We start from the raw sequence: 25,969 nt of genomic DNA on the forward strand, positions 1-25,969 counted from the left end.
AATTTGCCTTTATAATTAATGCTGGGATAACAATATCGTTAAGTGGCAAAAAATACATGCAGAACCTTCTGGGGGAAGTGCTGCATAAACAGCGCAGTTAGCACAAGTGAGCTGCAAACTTTTAAAGCAGCCCAGCACTAAATACGCTGTCCTCATTTGCGGCAAATATAAAGTAGACCCACTACTGATGTATTGTACCACGGGTTGAGATTTTATTTCAAGTGAAAACTGATGGCTACAGGGCAGTTTCTTTGGTGATACAGTAATAAACAAGGTAAACCAAACAAGTGGAATATTCTAAATTCAGCCATCCTGTCTTTCCATTTCGAATGCTGGAAAATGAGTTTTCTTCTGAATAGCTCACCAAAAGGTTATTCAAATTAATACACAAGAACTGTGTGAAATAACACTGTTCAAGAGTTCGTGTTAAATAGTTTCAATATTTTAAGTGTTTTAAATCCACACAATTAAGCCAGGAGGCACATTGGACAATGGTTTTGAGCCGTCCATTATATACATTTTGGTCCTTTAAAGCAGATGTTTCGTTTCTTTAACTTAAGATTTATCTAGCATTAAGCCTCAGTTTGCATCAACTAGCTGATCCACACATTTTCTAGATCCATTTACAGAATTCTCTGGCATCTACACCTATACTGGCTAATTCTCCAGGATCCTGAAAACGAAAATACCATGGGAAGTGGCATTAAGGCAGACATGCACCTCTATATGAAAGTCAAATGTCTGACACAGCAAGCAAACAAGACTTCTCCAGCTCCCACAAAAAAGCTTCAAATAAGCATGTAGTACATCAAAGAAAGTAACAAAGGGTTAAAAGCCAGGATCTGGAGAGCAAACTGGGGCACACACAAGAACTTTGATCTATCCTCTGAAAAGGATGGTCACAAGAGATTCAAGGCAGTGGAGAAGAGAGTTACATTTGGCCAACCCCAAAGGAGGAGTCCTTAGTTAAGTCTTTGCTGCATTTCTACTTTTAACTCTGTGTTTCAGCCACCATAAGTTTTGCTTGACTTTCATTTCACTCCATCCTCCACTCTGATGTTCACTGTGCTTAAATACTGGAGACAGTGTTGCTTTGAGCCCTAAATCAGCACTACAAAAACCAGAAGCCCTTAAAGTAAGTCCTTATCGGCCTTTAAGAACAGCCACGCAGAGCAGCAGCAGTCAGAAGGAAGGTGGGAGGGCAGGCTCCCGACTGCTGCGTCTGCCTCCAGCACCAAAGTGGGCACTAAAGGTGATATCAAAGTTACCACAGAAAGAAAACTAAGATCAGAATAAAAACAAGAGGAGTCTTTGTGGCACCTTAGAGATTAACAAATTTATTTGGACATATGTTTTCGTGGGCTAGAACCCACTTCATCAGATGCATGGAGTGGAAAATACAGTAGCAGGTATAAATACACAGTACATAAAAAGATGGGAGTTTCCCTACTTTTACTTTTACTGACTTTGGGGTCAGTGCTAATGAGACAATTCAATTAACAGTAGAATACCAAGGGAGGAAAAATCACTTTTGTAGTGGTAATGGGGGTGGCCCATTTCAAACAGCTGACAAGAAGGTGTGAGTAACAGTAGGGGGAAATTAGTATGGGGGAAATTGGGTTTTGTAATGCCCCATCCACTCCCAGTCTTTATTCAGGCCTAATTTGATGGTGTCTAGTTTACAAATTAATTCCAGTTCTGCAGTTTCTCACTGGGGTCTGTTTTTGAAGGTTGGTTTTGTTTTGTTTTTTTTAAGAATTGCCACTTTTAAGTCTGTTATTGAGTGACCAGGGAGGTTGAAGGGTTCTCCTACTGGTTTTTGGATGTTACAATTCCTGATGTCAGATTTGTGTCCATTTATTCTTTTGCATAAGGACTGTCCGGTTTTGCCAATGTACATGGCAGAGGGGCATTGCTGGCACATGATGGCATATATCACATTGGTAGATGTGCAGGTGAATGAGTCCCTGATGGTGTGGCTGAAGTGGTTAGGTCCTATGATGGTGTCCCTTGAATAGATATGTGGACAGAGTTGGCACCAGGGTTTGTTGCAGGGTTTGGTTCCTGGGTTAGTGTTTTTGTTGTGTGGTGTGTAGTTGCTGGTGAGTATTTGCTTCAGGTTGGGGGGGCTATCTGTAAGCAAGGACTGGCCTGTCTCCCAAGATCTGAGAGAGTGAGGGATCATCCTTCAGGATAGGTTGTAGATCCTTGATGATGCACTGGAGAGGTTTTAGTTGGGGGCTGTAGGTGACGGCTAGTGGCGTTCTGTTACTTTCTTTGTTGGGCCTGTCCTGTAGTAGGTGACTTCTGGGTACCCATCTGGCTCTGTCAATCTGTTTCTTCACATCACCAGGTGGGTATTGTAATTTTAAGAAGTCTGTCTGAGGGATTGGAGGAACAAGCCATCAGGAATAGTATCCCCGATAATGTCACAGCAAATCTAGTGGCTGAACTTTGTGACTTTGTCCTCACCCACAGCTATTTCAGATTTGGGGACAATTTATATCTTCAAGTCAGCGGGACTGCTATGGGTATCTGCATGACCCCACAGTATGCCAACATTTTTATGGATGGCTTAGAACAACGCTTCCTCAGCTCTTGTCCTCTAACACCCCTACTCTACTTGTGATAAATGAATGACATCATCATCTGGACCCATAGGAAGGAGGCCCTTGAGGAAGGAGGCCCCCCACTTGGTAAAGCAACTCCCATCTTTTCATGTAATGTGTTTATATATACACCTGCTACTGTATTTTCCACTCCATGCATCTGATGAAGTGGGTTTTAGCCCACAAAAGCTTGTGCCCAAATAAATTTGTTAGTCTCTAAGGTGCCACAAGGACTCCTCATTGTTTTTGCTGATACAGACTAACACGGCTGTCACTCTGAAACCTAATATCAGAATGTGCTCGATACAAGAGCTTTGGTGGTTTCAAGAGCTGCTGGGTGGAGATACCACCACTGAGGGGAATAGCCTCCTCAAGGCTAGAAGGTAAAGTATCCCACTGCAATTGTAAGGCAGGAGATATACCATATAATCTGTAAAACCCCAAAACAGTCTGCTGCACATTGCCTCTTCACACCCATTGTCATCTCCCTCCTCCTTTACTTTGATCTTTGGGCAGAGAATCAAATCACCATTACTAGCCTAACTCGCATTCATGTGTCTCGTTACCTCTTTTCCATGATCCGTATGTATCACACTGTGTGGGCTTTCCACTTTGCGTATCCACTTCACAGTCTCAGAACTGCTGAACTGTTCCACTTGTGCCAAACACCTTTTTGATGGGAAGGGGCGGAAGTTTTGCTTTAATCTTTCCAAAACACTGCTGCAAACTTCTACTCTTATTCCACTGCTCAGGCCTGATCATTCTCCTTCACTGGCTTCCACTTGCATCCTACGTATCATATTCTACTTCTTGGTCCTCACTTCCAAGCCCCTACGTAACTGTTCCTGCCTCTTTCAGCTTTCATGTCTTCCTACGTCTTCCTCCACTGCTGTTGCTCAAGCCTTTCGCTTGACAGCTCATTCTTTATTCCCACCCCCACTCATCTGTGTGCCCAGGCCGCCCCCTCACACTTAACCAGCTCCTATCCCATGTATGCCAGACCTCCTTCAAAAAAGATCCCTTCTTCCATAAAGCCTTTCAATGAGAACCACAAGTCAAATTGTTTAGTAGATGTTCACTATCAAGAAAACTTCCTAATAGCATCCAGAATCTACACACAGAAAGCTGTTCCCCAGAGAAAAGTGGCCTTCTGAACCCTCAGTGGGAGGGGATGACTCACGTCATGTATACTAAACCTCATATTTAGCAGACCTTGACACAGAAGCGTCATGAATGCACACGAAAGGTATATGTCTTTTCTACGGACATGTTTATCCCTCATTGAACTCCAGACCCCTGTGTCCTGAGTCTGGACCCACTGCAACTACTCAGTCAGTGCTATTTCCAGATTACTGTGGACAAGAAAAGTCACACGAGCCAGCCAGAAGCTGGTAAACTTTATACAGGTGTGTGTCTACATAAATATTACTGCTAGAGAAATGGCAGTTACATGGCGAGAGCCCTGTGGAAAGACACTGATCCTAGCTACATATGTTATAAGCAAGGCTTCTGATTTCAGGTTTTAACTGATGACCACTGGAAAAAAAACCACAGGGAATGGCTACTCAATTCATATTGACTTCACCCCTTTCCCAATGCAGATTGTTTATATAGGTGACGTCCCTGATCCCTGGCACATATCTAAGTGCTTGTTTATATGGAGCAGTATTGTGGACTAAAAGGGTATTATGAAGGTTTAGAAATCATATGCTGCACATTAATTGCTCCATATAGACCCTGCTGGGGCATAATGAAGGTTCCCTAGCACGCTTTAACACAGCTCTGGTTGAAACAGTGCTACCTATATGCACAAAGAGTATACCTCAAAAAAACCACCCAATTTTGGAGTTCTACATAAAACTCAAAAATGGCTAAAAAATAATCCCCCCGCAAATGAAATGAATAAACCCAACAAAACAAAGCCCTAGTGATAAGATCGTTGGGGCAGAGATTGTCTTTATTCTGTGTTTGTATAGTCCGTAAGACAATGGGGTCTTGGCCCATGACAAGAGCTTAGGTACTAAAGTAATACAAAGAATAAAAAACAGCTTACTGCCATCTGTGAAAAGACTAACTCAAAACTTATACCTGACTGGACTTTTACAAGTAGAGATGCTTTTTTCTTTTTAAATAAATTGGCTAGTCGCACCAATTCAAAGGTGTTACCGCAATCTCCAAGGTTAGGAAAGACTCCAGACTGACAGGTACTAAAACACTCTGAATGCCAACCTGGCCCAGAGTACGTTTGCATGTTTCATTTTTCCTGTAGAGAGTTTTTACAAATATGCAATTAATTCTGTTTTTCTAAGCAAGTACAATCTTGTGAAATCCAGAGTCTAAATCCAGCATGGGCTCTGCAAATAGCCAAGCTCCATACGTTTGGAGCCAACACCCTGGAACATTCCCACAGAGCAAGTGGGCAGGCTCTTAGAACACTGCTACGTCATAGCATGAGCTGCACAGCAATTACAGGGTTAACAAGACTATATTTTCCCCACTGTAACACAACTGAGCTATAGCTTCATTACACAAAAACACATTAAAAGAACACTAAGGTTCATAGATTAGTAGATGCCAAGGCTGAGAGCAGCCACCGTGATCTAGTCCGACAGGCCATAGAACATCCCCAAAATAACGACTAGAGCGATCTTTTAGAAAAACATCCAATCATGATATTAAAAGGTTGCAAAGTCAAGCACCTAAGTTAGGAAATGCCAGAATGAAGGAAGGCTACGCCACTTTAATTCAGCCGCCTTGTGCATACGCATTACAATGCAGACTTATTACGTGGTCTTACACTAGTATTTTCCACAGAACCCATGCCTCCTTCAGTGACTGGGTAGTTATTCAATATTTCCTTCTATTGTCCTCAGTTGATGTTTGACCCCAGACCTTATTTACCACACACCATCCAAACCCTGCATGGATTTCAAAGTTACACACCTTCCAACTTCTCCAACAAACGAGGCAGGAGTCCTATACACAAACAGTCCTCTACTACACAACCCTGATTCATCCCCTGAATGAGGCAGAAGTCCTGTGGGGAAAAACAGTACGTGATCATGTAATAAGACTATCAGAATGCATTGGCACTCTCATGCATATGTTTAAGAGGACTTCCTCAGTTCTGGCATTTCCTAACCCGAGTGCTTGACTCTGCAAACTTAATAGTCTTGTACAATAGTTAGGATGCAATTTAATACATTTATAAAAGACCTGAAAAAAAAAATATAGATTCCATCATGTGGAATCCTACTGATGCCCAACTTGGTCACCAGCAGAGTTCAAACCTTTAGATCAGCACAGCACAGACCTCTACCACTTCAGCCACAGAGTACCTAGTGCCAAGAAGAGGCTGGTCTCCCCTGTGGACCAGTCACTCGCTGACAGAGGAGGAACGTGGAGATGGAGGACTCTTGGGTTTAATTCTAGTTCCTGAAAGGGAAGAGTTCTCTAATGGTTATAAACCCTTCTGCCCCTGTGCCCTTAGCTTGTCTGTCCCCCTTTGGATCCTATCCAGCCCACATCGCTTGACTCCTGCCCACCCTCCCCATGCTCCCTCTGCCGCTACTCACGCCACCCTCTACTCCTTCCAGCTCTCTGGCTACTGCAACAGCCTCTCCTCTATGATTTTCTTGTCCTCCTCTCTGCTGCCTGGGTGCCAACAGGTGGATCACTGAGAGCACAGGAGAGTTTCCCTGCTCTGTTCCTGTGCCTAGTACCACAGTGGCCTGCAGTAGCAATTGCAAGGGATGTCCTGGCCAGCCCCTGCACCCCTAAATTGGAGCCTGCCCAGAGCACACAGACTCTTCAGAGAATGTAGCTGCCAAACTAACAAGTCTGAGCATATGTAAACAGACTTCTCTGAGGCTCAATTTGGACAATTTTCCCAGGCATGGCAAAAGGCTCGTCTGACACCAGGGCAACCCCCTTGCCAAGTTTCAAGACCTTGCTCCAGAGCATGGAGCTGCTACACCTTCTGGGGGGGAGGGGGGGAAAATGGTTGCATGGTTTAAAAACCCAAACCAAAGCATCGGCAAGGCAAAATGTATTCTTCCTTACTCATTCTGAAACATTTTAGCTGAAAGTTGCAAAAACAAAACACTTTAGCCTAGCAGTTTATCTGGAGTTATAAAGCAACCGTGAACACTTTTATCATGGAAATGTCTGGCAACCTTAACAACAGGCAGGGCCACCATCTCCATCGGTGCCAACACCACAAGCAGACAATACACAGCAGCAATGCTCAGGAAACATGTCTCTATAGGTGATGCCTAGCTCAGTAGCGCACTCACTGCGAGTGACTATGGTCTGGTCTACATGTAAAGCTTAGGCTGACACAGCCAGAGCACTCGGGGATGTGAAAAATCCATACCTGAGCACCGCAGCTATGACAGCCTTGCGCAGCTAGCGCAGTGGAAGAATGCTACTGTCAGTTTAGCTACTCTCGCTCAGGGAGGTGGAGTTTGTACAGTGATGGAAAAACCCCTCTGTCACTGTAGGCTGTGTAATACTGACATGGCTTCAATCTGGTGATAAGCTCAAAATCAGACACCTACGGCTAAGTTCTAGCTTCAGAATTGCTTAGTAAAAATCCCATCCTTAATTACAAATTAAGACAATTGAGTTAAAATTCTGCAAAAGAAATCATCACTGGAAATGATATGGATTGACTGGAACGCAGATAGAGGACACTTGTTCCGTCAGCAATTAAGGGCCCAAATAGTATACATCTGCTACAGGTCATGCCCACCTCTTTCTACTGGTCAGAATGGAAAGTGTTTAACAGTTCTAAATACTGATTCAATTTCACTCAAAAGTAAAATTTAATTCACATTATGAGGAAGTGTGAACAAAATTTAGTACATTTCAGAGCAGCTGGTGACCGCAATGCCCCATTGGAAAGAAAGCATCCATGGCACCCAAGATCCTCATCCCACAGTTCCCAGGAACACCGTGCCAGAATCCCATGGCGACACACAGAGAGAGCTTGTTATGCTAGAAATAAAAACTGATTGCAACACGACACTGTAAGTGGAAACACTTCAAAAAAAGCAGTTAAAAAAAATCAGCAAAACCCAAGACAGAAAAGGCCCTGTTTGTGACAAGAAAATGCCTAAGCTGTGCCAAGAAATACATACCCGTCTGTCGATCTTATCACCCTGTAAATCATATATTAAAAAATTCACACATTACTTACGAGTTTTTTTTTGTAGAGAACTTTAGAAAATTCAAATTTTTCTTTTAAGATCCTAGCCAAATGCAAATCCAAAAATTTAATGGCTATTTTATTGAAACTATTATGTTGAAATACATCGCAGCTCAAGGAGTGAGTAAAACAATTTTGAGATTCCAATTCTGGCTATTTTGAGAGATACGCACGTTTAAAAATAGAACCTACGTTTCTTGTACTCGACTGGCATAATTTCAGACACAAGATCCAAACAATAAAAAAGAAATACTTGAAAAGTTGATGAGTGATGCCTGAATCATGTGTTGGCTTCGAACTACATACTGTACAGAGACTATAAGTTCTGTAAGTGGCAACATAATACAAAAGGGTTACCATCAACTTAAATTTTAGTCTTTTAAGAAAGTGAATTAACACTAGTTTCAGGTGCTACATCTGCTTTTAAGTCCCTCTGTCTATCAATAGTTTTATCATCATTTTCCTTTCTAAATGAAATAACTATTTCCCTCCACATTGCTGAATGGAAGACCCGCCCCCCCAACAGGTGAAACTGGACATTTGACAGCACTCTGTATTGTCTACTTAAATGGAAACAAGTCATATCCTTCAGTTACATTCATCTTTGGTGTTTCTTGTAACAATTGTAGGCAAATCGTTTCCAGATAGAAGTAGGATTGTTTTAGTTGTTAGTATTTAGCCCTTTCAATACGTGACTCGCATGCAAAATAACAATGAAATAGGAACCGACTAACACAATGCCATTTCAAATCTAAGGTGTTTGACTCGTGGCAATGGACAAAGCAGCTTCAAATGGCATCTTATGACGGCATATCTGCTACACTTACTACAAAGTTACTCTATGCTGTAGTGTACAGTAACAACTAGCACTAAATCTACTATCTAATCTCACTTGCACTTAAACTGAGAAAATTAGCATTTTTCTTTGAGCCACGAATATCAAGGGAACATTTTTCTTCTTAAGCGAACAGAACCGTTTGCAATGATACAGTATAGTTAACACTCTACCTGTGAAAGAATGTTGGTGCATTGTTGCAGCAAAGACACTGGAGGGTTACCAATACTTGTTGCAAGCTGAACTCTTAGCAGTTGCTCTTTCAGAGTTGCGTTTTCTTGTAAAGCATGGGCCAGGGCCACAGCGGCACACCAGTTTGAGACAGAGTCCGTGGAAAAGAGTCCGCCACAGAGCAGTTGGCCAGCCGACACAGAATTACCTGTAGCTACAATAATGGCAAACAAATGCTGTGGCACAAAAGCAAGCCATGATCAAGACTCGTACAGTAGTTATGATACAGTAGCACAGAGGGCCCCCAACCAGGATGGGGACCTCATTGTGCCAGGTGCTGTTCACACACACACAGTCTCCATCTCAGAGGTTACAATTTAAGCTCTACATTCATCTGAAGACATCTTAAGTTTTATAAAACTTTAGGAATAAAAATATCCACCTATATAGTAGTCTAGGGGTAGCACAGTGGAAGATGACTGCTTTCTCATGCGGCAAAGAGAGAGAGGGTGTCTCATGCTATCATCAAGCACTCCCAGCTAGGCCCTCACCACACCTACAGTCTCAGAGGAACCCCTGGAAAGACTCAACTTTCAGAGAGAACAACCTGTCTGCTAGTTGGGAGTTCTACATCTCCATTAACAACAAATCCAATCCTAACATTAGACATTTGGAATGTTCTCTCAAATCCTAAACAGCCACACACAGGCGGTCATTAGGATGGCTCATCAAATTTTTCTATGGGAGGTAGTGTGATCCAGTGAACAAGCCTGGGAATTGAGAGACCTGGGTTCTAGTTACAGTTCTATCACTACCAACCTACACTCACTCTGGGAAAGTCATTTAACCTCCCAGCATCTGATTCCTCATGAGTAAAGGAGACGACGCTTTTGGAAGGAGCTCTGAACTTCAAAGATGAAAAGTACTGACTACGTAGCAAAGTAGGATGACAGATGGAGCTTGCCCGAAAAGCTTTTAAAGATCTTACTGAGTAAATAATTAACAAGAATGTACTCCCTGAAAATTGGGATGAGCCTCAATACTCTGACAAGGTTAACAGCCTGAGTTTTGACAGGCAGATAATTAATAAAGGAGTTGGACCATGTACTTTTAAGTATCCAGTCCAAAACTGATAAGTAAGACATTGTGTGTGTAAAATGGTAATGGGAAAACCTTTGTGAGCTTTCATGCCTCAAAATACTGGAATAAATCCATCAAGCACAGTTTGTTTTCACACATGCACATTGATGTAGTACTAGTCCTTCAAAGTTATGGCAGACAAAGGCCTCAAAATCCATATTGTACAACTGGAAGATTGTAGAAAGGTTCTTGGTTTAACTGTAAAACAAATGAACATTTGACTTTGATTCCCTCATGTTGTAATCTGCTTATACTTCGCCCCATGTCTATAAATGGGAAGGTACACAGTGCAACAGGAGGTGTGAAAGAAATGCTCTGTTTTAGAGGGAGGGTGGGAAAGAAAAACACCCTGTGGCATTAACAAGCAATGTGTTAGACTTCCTTCCCATCATTTTACTAGTATGTTATATCCCTTTCCTTAGAGGGCACCTACCTTATTCTCCAAGACACATTTAGCAAATTTTGGATGTTTGATCAATAATGAATAGAAACAGGGCAAGGTCATAATAACTTTTTCAAAAGGTGAATGCCATTTCACACATCACACTAGGGAATGCAGCTCCGATTTTGCTACTTGATGGCTAAGATTTTGCATCTCATTAAAATACTAGTCTGGTTCTCAGCCTCCTTGGAATTTAACTTGTCAGGAAACATTTTCCAACATATACATCCCTCTGTCTACTTGTAAAGCACAAGGTTGAAAGTTATTGCTCAAACTAGAAAGTGAATGTGTAAATTATATGACAAAGAACAAAACAATTAATGTTTTAGTACAAATTAGCATAGATTCTAACAAACAGAAACAATTCCTCCATGTCAACTCCAAGCCCAGATAACTAACCAATTTAGTATCAGTTCTTATCCTGGTAGAGCATAAATAATTTTAACCAAATTTTATAGCCTGAATTCTTGTACCTTTAACACCTGAATGTTATGCATTGTCAGTTACATTCAAATAGAATTCAAGTAAAAAAATAATCTCTGAAATTAAAACACTGTTCACAAGGTGATTTTTACATCTCTTGTTCTTGGCACTTCACTCAAGACATGTAGTATTTTAGATGAAACCTTACTGATGCATCCAAATGTATGCTAAAGTGGGATTTGGTTTTGAAATTTTCAAGCTGCATACCATCTATGGTTGACGGCAGAAGTGTTGAAACAATTTCCCCTTGTCCTTTTTGGTTTTTGTACAAGTAACACTGGAAACAGTAAAGGACAGCACAGCGTAGTACAAATGGTTGCCTTTCATTCACCATGGACATCAGAAGTACTACGATTGCAGGCCTATTTTGAAAGAAAGAGACAGGCCATTGGAATAAAAGTCACAAAATAAATAAATAAATATAATTGCAGTTACCGTACAGGGTAGGCTCAGGATTGGGGTAGCAGGAATACTGAAAACTTAGATGTAGGGGTATCAACTGTAGGGAAACCTCTGGTAGGTCTTGACTATAGTAACAAAAATCAGACTTATAATAGTGATAGACGCTGCACTGGCGCAGGACAACAACTGATCATGATACAGAAACAGAGCATGAATGCTTTTAGTGGCATGTTTGTATGGAAATGTGTATTAGCGGTCTATAATCCAGATTTGATTTGATTTTTAGATCAAATTTAACAAGTACCACTGGAATATACACTTGAGGGGCTGATTTTCTCTAGATATAGAAAATCTCTTTTAAAAAGATGGCCCAAGAAACAAAAGCAATGTCAAGCATTTAGTATGAAAAATAAAATCTATATTTTTAAAACTATGTGGTGGGGGTAATTGGTGCAAAGAACACTGTTGCACTCAATGTTATGATTGCAGTAAGCCAATGTGTATCATCAGATGTATTTTTACAACTGAAATGGAAGGTTCTACATCTAAGAAGCTGCAGCAGACCTATCTACTAGGCCAGCTAGGAAAGAAAGTTCTGCACGTTAACAGAACGTCAGAGCCCTCTTTCAGGTGCTGCTTCTACCTCCACATAATACTTTAGTTCCTTGGGCAAGTTATCAGCTTCAGTCCTCAGTAAGAAGAAAAGGAGTACTTGTGGCACCTTAGACACTAACAAATTTATCTGAGCATAAGCTTTCGTGAGCTACAGCTCACTGCATCCAATGAAGTGAGCTGTAGCTCACGAAAGCTTATGCTCAAAGAAATTTGTTAGTCTCTAAGATGCCACAAGTACTCCTTTTCTTTTTGCGAATACAGACTAACACGGCTGCTAATCTGAAACCAGTCCTAAGTAAGGTTTACCATATATTTGGATATTTATCTTTAGGGGTAACTGGATTTTCAGGTTTAACCCTAAAATATTCTCTCTCAATATAGTACATTTCGCTTATTATGTTTGTCATGGAGCAATAGTGGGAGACCGAAGACGCCTGTTGAATCATCCACTCCATCTCCTTGCCAATGCATGACTGTTTCTTACAGGACTTTTCTATAGTGTTTAGTCCTGTCTAATATCGAAAGCTTGAACAATGAGGCTTTTCCACTGCCTAACAGATTTTGCTGTAAGGAAATTCGTCTCATCCAATACTCTGACTACTTGTACCTTCAGGAACAACACAGAATTCCTCTCCCTCCTCGGTGTTTCCATCATTCAAATAATTGGTAGACTTATTTTTCCCCTCCTAATCACTTAGTCAAGTTATTCATATTATTCCATTTTCATGTTTTACTTGAGATCAGTCTGTTCTGCTCCGATAGCTTCTTGTTGTTGTTCTCCAACATGTCAGCATCTTTACAGTAGGATGCGTTCCAGCTGAATACAATACTCATGTGCAGTCACATTAGAGCTGGATAAAAAAAAAATCTTACTTCCCTACTCTAGGTCATGAGGCCTTGTCATAGCACAGCAGCCCATAACTGTACTGGATTTAAAAACCCGCTGTATCATGTTGCAGAATCAGGTCTAGTTTACTGCTGTTGCTCATCTCAGGTTCTGCAGCACTACTGCTTTACAAGTTCTCCCCTCATTGAGCACGTATGGTGTAGACTAGAGACACTTCTCCTCAATACCTCAAGCTTGCCTCCTCCCACCCACCTGAATCAGTGGCATTTTTGGTCTATTTTTCTAATGTCTGCACTGCAATTAAAAACCAGTGGCTGGCTTGGATCAGCTGATTCAGGCTCACAGGGCTCTGACTAAGGGTCTGTTTAATTGCGGAGTAGACATTCAGGCTCTGGCTGGAGCCCGAGCTCCAAGATCCTGCAAGGGGGAAGGGCCCCAGAGCCTGGGCTCCAGCCAGATCCTGAACGTCTAGACAATTAAACAGACCCATAGTCCAAGCCCCATGAGCCAACTGCAGATTTTTAATTGCAGCATAGATAAAGCCTGAGTCACTTATTTATTCTCTCTCTCTCTCCTTTCACTGGAGTTGACTGCTCCTCAGTTTGCCCAGATTTCATTAATGTACTGTTCATTTCCTTTTCTAGATCATGAAGGAAGGTGTTAAGTGAGGCCAGTTCAAAAGCCAGTCTGCGTGGAAGCTGTCTAGACATCTTCACACTTCAGCTAATGCATGTTTGATAACCCTTCCATTGCGAAGCTTTGATTTGGTATGACCTACTGTAGCTTTAAATTAAATGAAAGACTCCCTTTCTGAACTGATGAAAGAGTCTAAATGGAAACTCTTTCTCATGCCAACGTGTCTTTGTTTGGCAAACGGTTAAGCATTTTTCTTCCCCTACCTCGGCGGATTTGAAGGTGCATTTACAGAAGCAAAGTAGTCTTGGTTTATTTGGCATCCTCGAATGACTTCTGACACAGTGTTGATGGTCTAAAGGAGAGCAAGACAAGCCACACCAAGTTGATGTGGAAATCAAGAGACCAAAACAGCAATAACACTAATTCCTACAACAGTCAGAATATTTATTGAATACATTGACACAGATATCACCTTTTAAACATAGTATTTGTACATATTGGGACAGACCAGTGTATTTAAAATTCAGAAGTCCTTATTTAGACGAGATAGTGCTTTCAAAGCAAGGAAGCCAGATGTCCTGTGGTTTTAATACTGTCAGTCATTTAGGAAAGTAGATCCTGAAGGTATCTCAGAGATTACAGAGAGAAGTTGCAAATGAGGAGGCAGAGAGGTACAAGGTGGCTGACCTGCCCCTCCATTTATTGAAGGCCAACATGTAACAGAAGAAAAGTAACTTCAGGAAGTGTCATACGGCACACAGCATTTTCAGTAGCCTAGATTACTTGGAGTCAGCTTACGAGGTTACCACAGAAAACTAAGCTAAAACCAGGTTTATGTTGGAGGTAAATTAGGAAGAGGTAAGTGGTGCGACTGAAGTGATTTATTCAGCTATATCTTTTTGGAAAGGTAGCCAACACTAAAATGGAGGCAACCCCCAAATGAAATAAGCTAAGAAGGTTGTTATATACCCTTATCATAGGTGAGGCTAGATTGAAACACCTTTTGGATACCTAGAGTTAGAAATGCAACTGCTATGACAAACATTTCAAGCCCTTTTGACAAGGCTGCTAATGTTGGAGGTGGGACAATCACTGGGATCCACCTGACCTAGTTTGTGTCCTCAGGTAAGGGATTAATTGCCCTCACCTTAACCTGGTAAAGGACTTCCCAGAAGCTCGAAAAATACATCTATTATTGCAGCTGTGCAAACTCATGCTAACTTGTTCACACTGGCACTGAAGGTCAGGAAAAAGACCAGGGACTGAACTGAGTCTGAAATTACCTAACCCCACAAAAAGCAGTGAGCAAGTCAAGTTACCATCCAGTAAATTTAGAACAGATACACACATTCATACACACATGTCAAGCTGGGATTTAAGCAGCAAAGCAAGTTTTACATCCGATTGTTTTACAGAGCTATAACTCTAAGGAGCCACCCTAAGCATACATCATTGCATGGGAAAGAGAAACTGAAATCTCTCAGACTTCCAAAACTGATAGTTAGGGAATATTAAATTAATCTAATATGATTTCACTGTATGGCTGGAGAGTCTCATACTACTGCTTTCCTGTTCCTTGGATACCGCCTTCTCCCTGCTTTCTCGCTCCGCCTTACCTCAGTCAGAATGTCAGCAGGAACGCCCGTTGCCATCAGGATCGTGCAGAGCTGCTGTAATAACCCACAATGAAACATGGTTTTTTGACAACTGCTGGTGGCACCAGGTGGGTTTGTGGGGGACACCAACACCCGCACAAGCTGCAAAGAAGAGAAATGCACGTTGGTATAGGGATGGAAGAAACCCTGGCATTAAAACACAAATTTCATGCACATGTGAAAACTGAAGGGGGGTGCTGTATTTCTTCATTAGGCTAGGTTCACACGGTGACAAGAAAATAAAAATGACTGTACAAAACTGTCAATATCCAAGTAGCATTTGAAGACTAGTGACAATGCAGAGAGAATTTAAATTGGAATCTAGCCAGGACACGCAAATCAACTCTACTCTTCAGAAAAAATGCAGCTTTTAATTCCCACAAATGGCTAGGATCTTTTTTTGTGTCTTACATTTGTAAAGCTGCCATTGGATTAGAAGTTAAAGTCCAAACCAACACCTGAGGATTTCTTCAAGATTCCAAAATGGCTGAGCCCACTGCTTGTATTGAAACTATGTGAGGAATTTAAGCTACATATCAAAATTGAACAACTGTGCGACTTGTGCAGATAGTTCTGTCATAAATTGAATCTAGCTACTTTTCACAAAATGGCAGCATTCCTTCAGCATGAATTATCTTGTTTCACTGTTCTTAAAGCAGTTGTCATTAGTTACAGTACAGAAAAAAAAACTTAATAGGCACCTCAGTGAAAACAGAAGGGCCACTTATGCAATTACCCCAGTTACGAATTCACTGTGATTGTAAAGTATATGGAATTTGCTAAGGCATCATAAACACACAAGATGTATACTTGCAAGAGCTTCAAACAATTGAGTCCTTGCCCAAAGAGCTATTGTCACTTGTTTCATTAATTTTAAAGGTATAATGCTAAACATTACCACATTTTAATGTCATTTACCAAAGAGTTTTTCAAAATATTTTGAAGAGCATTTCTGAGCTGAAAAGTGACTAAAAAAAAGACAACATTCATACCCCATTATACAGTGCTAACTAACACAGCTGGAATTAATTGATTTTTTTAGTTAACACTGGTAGACCAATACATTTTTTTCATTGCATGACACCAACTACTGCTATGGTTTAATCATTTCTTGAATACAAGAGACGCATAGAGTATGTGAGTAGGTGGAAATGCAGCTGTCAGAACTAATTAAAAAAAGGAAGCCTACCATTATTCTTCTAATAGTTTTTAAGGAGACCCTTTCCATTCATTCCTTTTTCCTATATATTATATACTTTTCAGAACTTTTGTATTAGGAGTATTTGACTTTGCTCAAATTCCAGTTGTTTATAGTTTTGATAGTTGATATCTAGCATATTGATAGTTACAAATCCAAAAAAGGTTCCAGGGTGTTCATGTAGTATATTTTTACACCTCTGCCACCTTACAAGTCCCTTTGCTGAGGATGGACTAGTAAACATGCCTATGGCATTCAGTAATATTCTGAATAGAGAGACTGTGTATTCACATTGGCATGCAGAACACATCCGGCAAGCCAGTATCACAATGATGCGACTCCCAATATTTGGCTTCCATAGGCGGCCAAACCTGTGTGCTGTACATTTTCACTTGCCATGAAGTTTAATGATGTCTTTACTCCTACACAATTCAAACCAAACATTGGAGATTCAACTCTTTGAACTATGGTAAGACTGATACCAGGAGTTTATTTGTAAAGTAGTAGTAAACACTTCCAAACTCTTCAGACAAAATCTAACTCCGCCTATTTGAGATGCTGCTTACAGCAGACGGAGCAAAATTTTTCAATTATGATCAAGTATAATCTGCTGAGTTCAGTGATCTTGGACACCCTCTTTTGACCAGGGGGCTAGATTTAAGATTAAAACACCCAATCTTAAATTAGGAAATGCCCATATAGAGTAATTAATCATGCAACATTGATGTATGCTTAACGCAGTTTTATGCATTCATGTCATATGAAAGGCAGAATGAAGACAGCCTGAAATCAGAGCTGAGTGATTGTACAGCATCCTGTGAGCTTTCGATGACACAAGATCAAAACTCTCTTCTTCTGTGATCTTGGGGAAAGAGAAAAACCCCAAGAACTTGGAAAAAAAAAGAGTTAAACGCTCCTGTGTGACTGAATCTCTCATCAACTCCCACGTGAAAAAGAAGATTACGTTAATTGAATTATTAAAACTCCTTGCACTTTTTCAGTTTACTCTGGGGATTTGACAGAACTCTATGCATAATTTCACTGTCTGATCTTACACACTGCAAGGGGGAGGGAAAGAGAAAGTAAGTTATCAAACCGTAAAAGTTGTCAGGAGTGCTCCAGGAATGCTACTCGAAGATGCTTTTATTCTCGTTTCCCCCCCCCCAAGCAACTAGATTTAGTCTCTGGCTTCAGGCACTTCAAAAAAAAAAACAAAAAAAAAAAACAAAACAAAAAAAACCCAGCACACAGAAAGCTGGCCATGAAAGCAGAAAAACAATGATTTAGAAAGCAGAAGAAAGTATGTAAAATTCCTAGCATTGTTCCACCAGTAAGTTGCAAGTTGTTTTACCTGCAACATTAGATGAAGATTAGTTACTTTCTGTGCCGACCAACCAGAGTTGTCATCTCCAACTTCAAACCAAGGTTTCATACGCTGAATGTACGAACCTTCTTTAAAGAAATTCTGATTGGAATTATTGTTCTTTAACAAATTTTGTAACAGGAGAAGACAGTCTTCCACTACGATTCCTGAAAAGACAAGAGAAAGTGAAAGATATTCCGTCTCCAGAGGTCTAACACCTTTCAAGTATAGCAGAACAGAATGATACTTTCTACCAATTCTTGGAAGCCCAATATTCTAAAGGGGACCAATCACAGTTCTTCTATAACTCTCAAATGAAACTTATTTATTTAGAGAATGTGCACTGCATGTAATACAAAGGTTTCTCGTGGCAATGAAAATTCAGTCTTTTGGGGGCTTAAAATGGCTTGAAGTAAGTATGTGTCGTTATTCCAGGAAATGGCTTCACAGGTCTCCTTTTCTACTGCAACGGTGAAGAAAGATAAAGACAATCCTAAATAACACTAGTGTGATGCCAGGGACCCAAGTAAGGGTTTTACGGTAGTAATTCTTACTGGGTAATCCATAGCTTTATTCAGTGGCTAAGACTCAAACAACATTCTCTCCTCTCATTCCAAAGTTATTTCTAATTTAAACTTCTGAAAGGGAGAAGAAATTCTTAGATCTAATCAACAAGATAATCCAGTTTAAATTGTGAATTCTATGGAGCTGGAATAGCATCTCCCTCAACATTACGCACTGCACTGAGGACACTGACAACAAGCAATAATGCCCAAAATCTATGCACAGAGAAAAAAAAGTATAAATAAAACATGATGCTGGGCAATTTGGCCCAGGAACCTGAATGACAGGAGCAGAATGACTGGTGAGAACACCCTCCTATTTCTGTGCTGGCATCAAACCTGGTTTGCTGATACAGAAGCTTAAAGCTTAATTCCCCCAGCTTGTGAAAACAACAGGCATGGGTGTGTAGCATTAGGGCATGGAGCAACAGCGATCAGCTGTTTGACAGCTTTCCCCTGCTAGCCATGCTGTGGACAGTCGTGCTCAGCAACCCAAGCCTCAGGAAGGTCATAGTGAAGATAAACCTGAAGCGGAGAAATAGGAGGGAAGAGAGCGAAGAGCTTAGCGCTTCTGAAAAAAAAGTGCCCTCTCTGCAATTTGCTCGTTCATTTTTCCTTTCCTCATACCTTTAGAAACATTTCTCATGACATCATGATCTGCTTAACAATATCCTTTGAGTCTAAACGTTTTTGACCCTTCCATTGTAACACTTGCTATCGCTAAGCTGTCTATGAGCAATGGCCTGTCAACTTCCCTCATGCCTCATCCCCAGGTGCTAATATTGTTTATTATCCCCTGGCTTTTTTAGCATCACAGAACTTACAGGATCAGTGCTACAACATTCTCAGTCTCTTTTCATTGCATCTTGTCTATGACAATAAGTTTGAACAAGCCTCACGTTTTAAGTTGAAGACACAAGGAAAATGGACAGCACCTCTTATGCTAGCTGGGTGGGATGGCATTTGCCCTTCCAACTCCAATGCCACAGACTGTTTAAATCCAGAATGGCCATTTTTAGAATACGGGGTAGGAGACAGTAGCCTGTTATTCTGTGTATTTAACAAAGGTACAAAGAATGGTGACTTACACTGCGGTAACCATGGTTCTCCATGATGTCAGTGTGGATCCGACTGTAAGCATGCATGCTCATGCATCTTACCTATGCAAGGACTGATTGTTGTTAAATAGCTGCGTCTATGGGGGCCACACATGTATCCTTTGCCTCTTCATGCTGCCGTGTGGGATTGAAAACATGGAACAGCTGCAACCTTTCCCCAGTTACCTCACGATTCAATGTCTGTGGTAGTTGAGGACTCAGGAACATGCTGATGGAGGGTGGGTTGTGAAATATGCAATCACAGCATATCGAAAAAACCTAGTTCCTTTAGGGGAAGTGACTGTTCAAGCAGTGCCCCCCCCAGGCTGGTGGGAATGAGGAGTTTCAGCTGCAGCCATCAAATGATGGTAGAACTGCTTTGCAACCTAGCCACTCAATCCAAGACACCATTCAATAGTGGGTTACACCACATCGCTGCCTTGCAGTTTTCTGAAACTGGCACATTCCCGAAGCAGGCAGAGGAGTTTGCTTGCGCTGCACTGGAGTGAGCTTTCAGGTTCACTGGAAGAGGTGCACCACTGTGTTACTCACTTCAGTATTCTCTGTGAAGAGCTCACTGGACCTTTAGAATGTCAATGTGTGACTACAAACATTGGTCCTGTCCATGTAATAAAGGGAAGTCTTGTGTAATTTCCTCACCCCCAGTGCCGAGTTGGCTTCGGGAAGACGACAGGTAGGTTGAGTGACTAGTTTAGATAACTCTGGGTGACATCTGAGCACCACTGTGTGCCTATGGACTGTCTTATAAGGAAGCTGAGCCATGAAAAGCTCTCTCACCCTCCTGGCTGTCCATTCTTCTGCACATGCATGCTCACAGTGGGATCCACGCAGACACATTCCAAGAAGAAATTAAGTTTGCAAATCTCTACTGGAAGTCCTCAAAACAGAACCCAAGAAGATCCTAGAAGCTGAATACTTGCTCATCCCACCACTCTTACTATGATCCTACTCTGTGTACTTGGTCCTTTTATCCATTCACATAGCACGGCTAACACCTGAAAGTCACTGAACATTCAGTTCAGACCATACCTCCATCGCTGTTCCCTTCATCTGTTACGATATCCAGCAGTCTCTCAAAGGCATTTTCAAAAGCAACTATTTTCTGAATGGCAGCATTGCTTTTTGTCAGCTGCTGTAGTAACAAGACTCCCTTCAGGAAGAAGATAAATATAGTGAATAGACAAAGCTTTACTAGAAGAGGAGCGTTAGCTTTAAAGAAGTGCCCTCCTCAACAGCTATAATACATTAGCAGTGTAAAACCTTCATGGCAATTACTGGATACAATCATACATAATGCATGTGGCAACTTGCATCAAACACCACTACTGAGCGTGTGAAGTAGTGTGTTATGCCCCAAACTTAGTTCTAAATGGAAATGTAAAAAACTGCCAAAAGAAAGAATTAAGACAGGAAGTGCCTATAAAAACTAAAACTATCATATACAGAGCAGCACTCCTCAGTAAAGGGGAGGGGGTGAGGGTGGGGTGTTTTTTGGCCATCTCTAGATATACTGCCTTCCATAGCTACGCTCCTGCATATATGCAAGATGCTTTGTGGTTCTACGAGCTACTGATGCAAATACCATCCGGCCCAAAAACTGCATCTGTCCCAGGGACACGCCAACCCATTCCTTCCCGCCCACCCTTTCATGCCTCTCCAGAGCACACAGACTCTGAAGCAGCTGGGCTAAGGGGAGGTTGGGTGCAGCATTACAGAAACAATGCAATGGAGAGCTTCTAGTTATGAAGAGGATAAACAACTCTAAACATAGGTACAGGCATGATTACACTCCCTTTGTTCTGTACTTACATCATTCCGTATCACCTCCCTAGAATCTGCGAGTAAATCCATGAGCCTCGAAACACCTGAAAAAGCAAACAACCACATGACGTGAATTACCATAAGGAGTTTAATAAAATCCCATTTTGGAAGTCCCTTCAAGAGTAGTTATGATGCTCTGTTAGAAGTGCCCCTTTGGACTGACATTTCCAGTTTAAGTCAGCCAGTAACCACACTACTTACCCATGGGACTGACAAGAATTATCTGCTGCACCTGGGATCCTTGCTGCTTTAACAGTGACGTAAGAAGTTTCACTCCAGGCCAGCGAACGTGGAAGTCAAATTCCTGCAGGGATAGAGAGAATGACATTAAACAATGAATCCAGGAGCATTTCACACTCTTGCAAGTGACCTACATAGTGATTTTAAAAACAGGACAGCTATATGACTGGGTGCCCAATGGCCCAAATATAGATGGGCATTCATCACTGTGAGCAGGTCCCTTTCCCCCATCTGCTCTGTAACAGCACACATGCTGTAAAGTAAAATCTCACCCCATCCTTGGTTTTTTGCTGAACAGTAACATAACTACCACTAGCTTCAGCTCCACGCTTCTCTCCCCAGGGTTCCTCTAACCATTTATAATCCTGTTCTGCTTCCAAAAGGCAGCACTTTCACCTATCCTATTGTGAGAGGTTGTCTTCTTCATTCTGGAAAAGTGATTTCATGCCCATATTCACCAAGGTTTTTCCTAAACTGCCTCAAGTTTAATTTGTACAACACCAGAGATACACATCCATGAAGAAACACAGAATCAATGTGTCTTCAGTATTCAAAGTACCACACCACTACTCACCTCTAGAAAGGTCAACAGGAGAGTGACATTTTCTTGCTGTTTAATGAAGATTTCTGTAAACTGCCTTCCCAGATCATCAACCTGTTTTTGTGAATTTTCTTCTGTAACATTCAAGAAGAATTTGTTACACTGTAACATTAAAATAACTGTACAACTTCTTTTAACAGGTTGCAGTAAACACACAGCCCATATAAGGTACTTATGAGTCAAGGTTCAAAGAATCCTTATTGCCATATTAAATAATAAATGTATTTTGTTTTCATAGTAATCATTGCTGGAATCTGTGTGCCACAAACAATATTTACATTGGTTTAAACACGAGAGAGAATCTGAGTGTTTTCTATCCCAAAGTCAGAACAGTAAATGAGAGCTAATTCATTTTAATAATGGAAAACCATAAATTCACTCAGTAGAAGTCTGATTCAGCTTTCATTGAAGATGATTGTGTCTTGCCATTGACTTTAATGGGAATCAGATCAGGTCCTAGATAAATACTTCATAAAATCTAGACTATTTTTAACTGCACAGTTTACAAGAAATTCTATTTTCATCAGTCACATCTGCTCAGAGCCACATTTCTCATCTACAGGACCAAACACTCAAAATACAAGCAAGCTCCCAAGTGATCAAACAGCTCTTACAGAGCAGAGAACACCTGCCTTTTCAAATGAAGGACAGGAAGCAGCCTTGGGGATTCAGTGTTTGCATGCAGTCAAAGTGAAGTGTACAACTGAACAAGTGTGCCACAAAGATCATTCAATACCTTCTCCAAAGACAAAGTAGATTTACTGCTGCCTCCTTCGAGGCTTTTAGTTTAGGAGTAAAACCGTCTAAAGTTGCATGTTCAAGTACTTTTTACTCTTGAAAAAGAATTTTTTTTTTGGTTCAGTGACAAAAAAAACTGAAGACACACCAAAAAAAGGGATATTAATTTTAAGATGTCTTGATGGCAAAATAACCACTCAGATCTTGATTTGGACTAATTTCATAAAGGCTATTCACTGCCATCCTGTTAGGTAGCCTAGACATTGGACTAGAATTATTTAAGTTCTACACAAGTAGTTCAGTCTTATATATGTTATTTAAAATGTTCATGTTGGACAGACTGGAGAAGTAACAATGATGACACCAAGAGTGTTGAAACAACAGACAAGGTATCATGAATACTGTTGCATCCTGTGTCTATTTTCCCGTACTGGGCAACGACAATCATCATCCAGACATGATGGAAAAGCAACAACTAAGTTTAGATAAGACTTTGGATAATCAAGGGATATTAAATACAAGAATCAATCACGAAGCGATGTGAGTCTGTGGTACAACCGTCTTTCAGTTAACGGAGGTTGTAGGAAGAATCCCATTTAGTTAGATTCTGATATGGTCTCTGATAAGCCTTTCAGTTGCAGATCACCGGTTCAATCCAATTCCGGTCAGTAGCAGCAGAAGTTTGTTACAATCACAATGATGTTTGATGACCTAAGTGAAATGAGGTTGTCTCTATATAGTCTAGGGACAAGGGCCTGCCTCACAGAAACACGTCAAAATAAACTTCCTTGTTCCTTGCCTAAGATACAGAAGAACTGAATGTGCATGAACTAAACTTGTCACAGTTACAATTGCTTCCTGCACATCAAGCACAATGGAGGAATTTGGCAATGGTAATATGCACCATATTTTTCAACGTTGTACAAATGGGAAAAAAAAAAAACTAACTAGTCAAAGACATTAGATCTCATGATAATCTACCGAGTTAAACTGGATTCAGCTAATCCTTGACATGCTATTAGAAAAACAATCCTGCTAAACGTATGCTAACCCTCACGATACTCCCTCCTTCCTGCTCTGTGTAATGGTTCCACATGCACTGTGCAGCTCATATCACATTCACCCTGTGGAAAGCCCCACTGCAGACTACAGACAGTACACAGAGCAAGGAGGGTCATGCTATCGACACAACACAAAGTTTTACAAAGCTTTCGCTATTACCTCCTGAGCTGCATCCAATCTCTGTGGATTGGATGTTCTGTGGCAGACGCACCACGACAGCGGATATGTAGGCATTACAATAAGCAGAAGCTGGAAAGTCAGGGTCTGATCTGACAAAATGTTATGATGGTTCCCCTCTTACTTTTTGGGAGCATTCAGTGCACTACTCTGAGCAGCTAGACTCTATAAAGGTCACCTTCAGAAGCAAGACCTGTAATTTTCTATAGCAAGACTATTTTAATGAAACAGCCAGCAATTAGCAGTATCTAATCTAGGAATACCAGTGGTCCTCCCTTTATTAGGTTTTAGTAGTAAGTGCTGTTTTGTATCTGATGCCGAATGAATACATTCTGCACGTACTCATTGATAGGCAACCCCAGGCTAATTACGATATCACAGACTCAAAAATATATTGAATTAGAGTGTAGTTTCCTAAGTTGCATTCACTCTAATTGTCCCAAAAAAAAAAGGAAAATGGGAAGAGAGTTGCCAGGGGAGAAATCATTGTGTTAGTCTTCCTACCTCCTGTGAGAAAAAACTTAACACTTCTCCAACCCAGATATAGTAACTGAACTTGACTCAAAGTTACATAATATGATCTACTAAGAAACCAATTTCAATAACTGAAAAAAGAAAAGGAGTACCGGTGGCACCTTAGAGACTAACAAATTTATTAGAGCATAAGCTTTCGTGAGCTACAGCTCACTTCATCGTAATGCATTACGATGAAGTGAGCTGTAGCTCACGAAAGCTTATGCTCTAATAAATTTGTTAGTCTCTAAGGTGCCACCGGTACTCCTTTTCTTTTTGCGAATACAGACTAACACGGCTGCTACTCTGAAACCAATAACTGAAAAGAATTTCTCGCCTCTTGTGTGCATATCTAATGTAGTAATTGGAAAAGTTACCTTTGGCGTTAATGGTTGCTAGACTGCATCATCCACATAAAAACCAAAGAAATAAGCAATTAAGTGTTTCACTGCAATGATCAGTTCCCCATCTAGCTTCAGCTACCTCCCTTCCCACAGGCCACATATCGCCATTTTGATCCCAAACAATTAACAGGAACCCTTGAGCTAAGAGAACAGGTGTTGGTTACGTGTTTTGGTACATAACATCTGGCTTGACACAGCTTTCATAAAGAGATCAAAAGCAGGTCTCTGTTATTTTGTACTGGTGTGTAACTGTAGCACGGTGTCAGACTACTAATGGTGATTGCAGAGTGACTTACATTCTCTTAAACATTTCTAACAGACGTGAATGGGTGATTCAGGTTGGTGATCTTTCCATGCTTAGGTGCGTGTAAGTTACAGAACTGAAGTCTGCACATTGTGGCCACGCATTGGTTTATTTTGTTTATGGTTAGTGTTAAGACTTGTTTTTCCATTATGTCCCAGGTGGCAGATGAGAGTGAGAAACAGAACTGCTGAATGGAGGGTAGTTAAGGTGACGACTACCCTAGCTGCTCATTTCATTACTTTTTACAGACTTTGGTGGTGGACAATGCAACCTTAGAGTCTGAGCTAGAAATTCCCCCCCCGTAGTCCCAGCATATCAACCCTCAGCTACTCACCTGCATAGCTATCAATGCTGCCTAGCTATTATCCCTGTTACATCACCACAGACATCCACTGTCTCCCTTCCATCCACACTTCCCCATCTACCACCAGCCCCACAGAGACCTTCCTATTCATAGACCCGTTCCCCAATACCAACTCTCCTCCTACATCTTATGTTTATCCTCCAGTGTACAGTTCTCGCTCCCCTATTCCCTACCTCACCCCCCTGAACCATGACGTGCTCCCTCCAGTGCCCCCATACACCACTATATATCAATGCTAAGAGCACAACGTGGTAAAACCGGATGCATGTTAGGGTGTGGATGAAGGAAATATGAGAGAGTAGGGGCATGGGGGTGATGAAGGGGAATTCAGGCTGTGTACGAGGTGGATGAAGGAGACACTCCACTTAGAGAAGTTTCAGAGTAGCAGTCGTGTTAGTCTGTATTCGCAAAAAGAAAAGGAGTACTTGTGGCACCTTAGAGACTAACAAATTTATTAGA

General features: G+C 41.1%; 1 protein-coding gene across 4 annotated transcripts in view; it reads right to left on the minus strand.

The window, feature by feature from the left end:
* Window positions 1–25,969, minus strand: part of USO1 (USO1 vesicle transport factor) — a 63,451-nt gene that overhangs the window by 21,870 nt on the left and 15,612 nt on the right. For 2 of the 4 annotated variants that reach the window (XM_038400445.2, XM_038400443.2), the window contains 10 exons: window positions 21,922–22,022; window positions 21,309–21,411; window positions 21,096–21,151; window positions 20,316–20,436; window positions 17,594–17,772; window positions 15,006–15,146; window positions 13,653–13,741; window positions 11,097–11,251; window positions 8,827–9,038; window positions 7,751–7,771 (listed from right to left, as the gene is read on the minus strand). In XM_038400445.2, coding sequence (XP_038256373.1) covers window positions 7,751–7,771; window positions 8,827–9,038; window positions 11,097–11,251; window positions 13,653–13,741; window positions 15,006–15,146; window positions 17,594–17,772; window positions 20,316–20,436; window positions 21,096–21,151; window positions 21,309–21,411; window positions 21,922–22,022 — 1,178 coding nt within the window. The remainder of the gene's footprint in view (window positions 1–7,750; window positions 7,772–8,826; window positions 9,039–11,096; window positions 11,252–13,652; window positions 13,742–15,005; window positions 15,147–17,593; window positions 17,773–20,315; window positions 20,437–21,095; window positions 21,152–21,308; window positions 21,412–21,921; window positions 22,023–25,969) is intronic. The other 2 variants (XM_038400446.2, XM_038400448.2) reach the window with 1 other exon arrangement.

This window comes from Dermochelys coriacea, chromosome 4 (genome assembly GCF_009764565.3).
Source record: "Dermochelys coriacea isolate rDerCor1 chromosome 4, rDerCor1.pri.v4, whole genome shotgun sequence".
In the NCBI taxonomy this organism is placed as follows: domain Eukaryota; kingdom Metazoa; phylum Chordata; order Testudines; family Dermochelyidae; genus Dermochelys; species Dermochelys coriacea.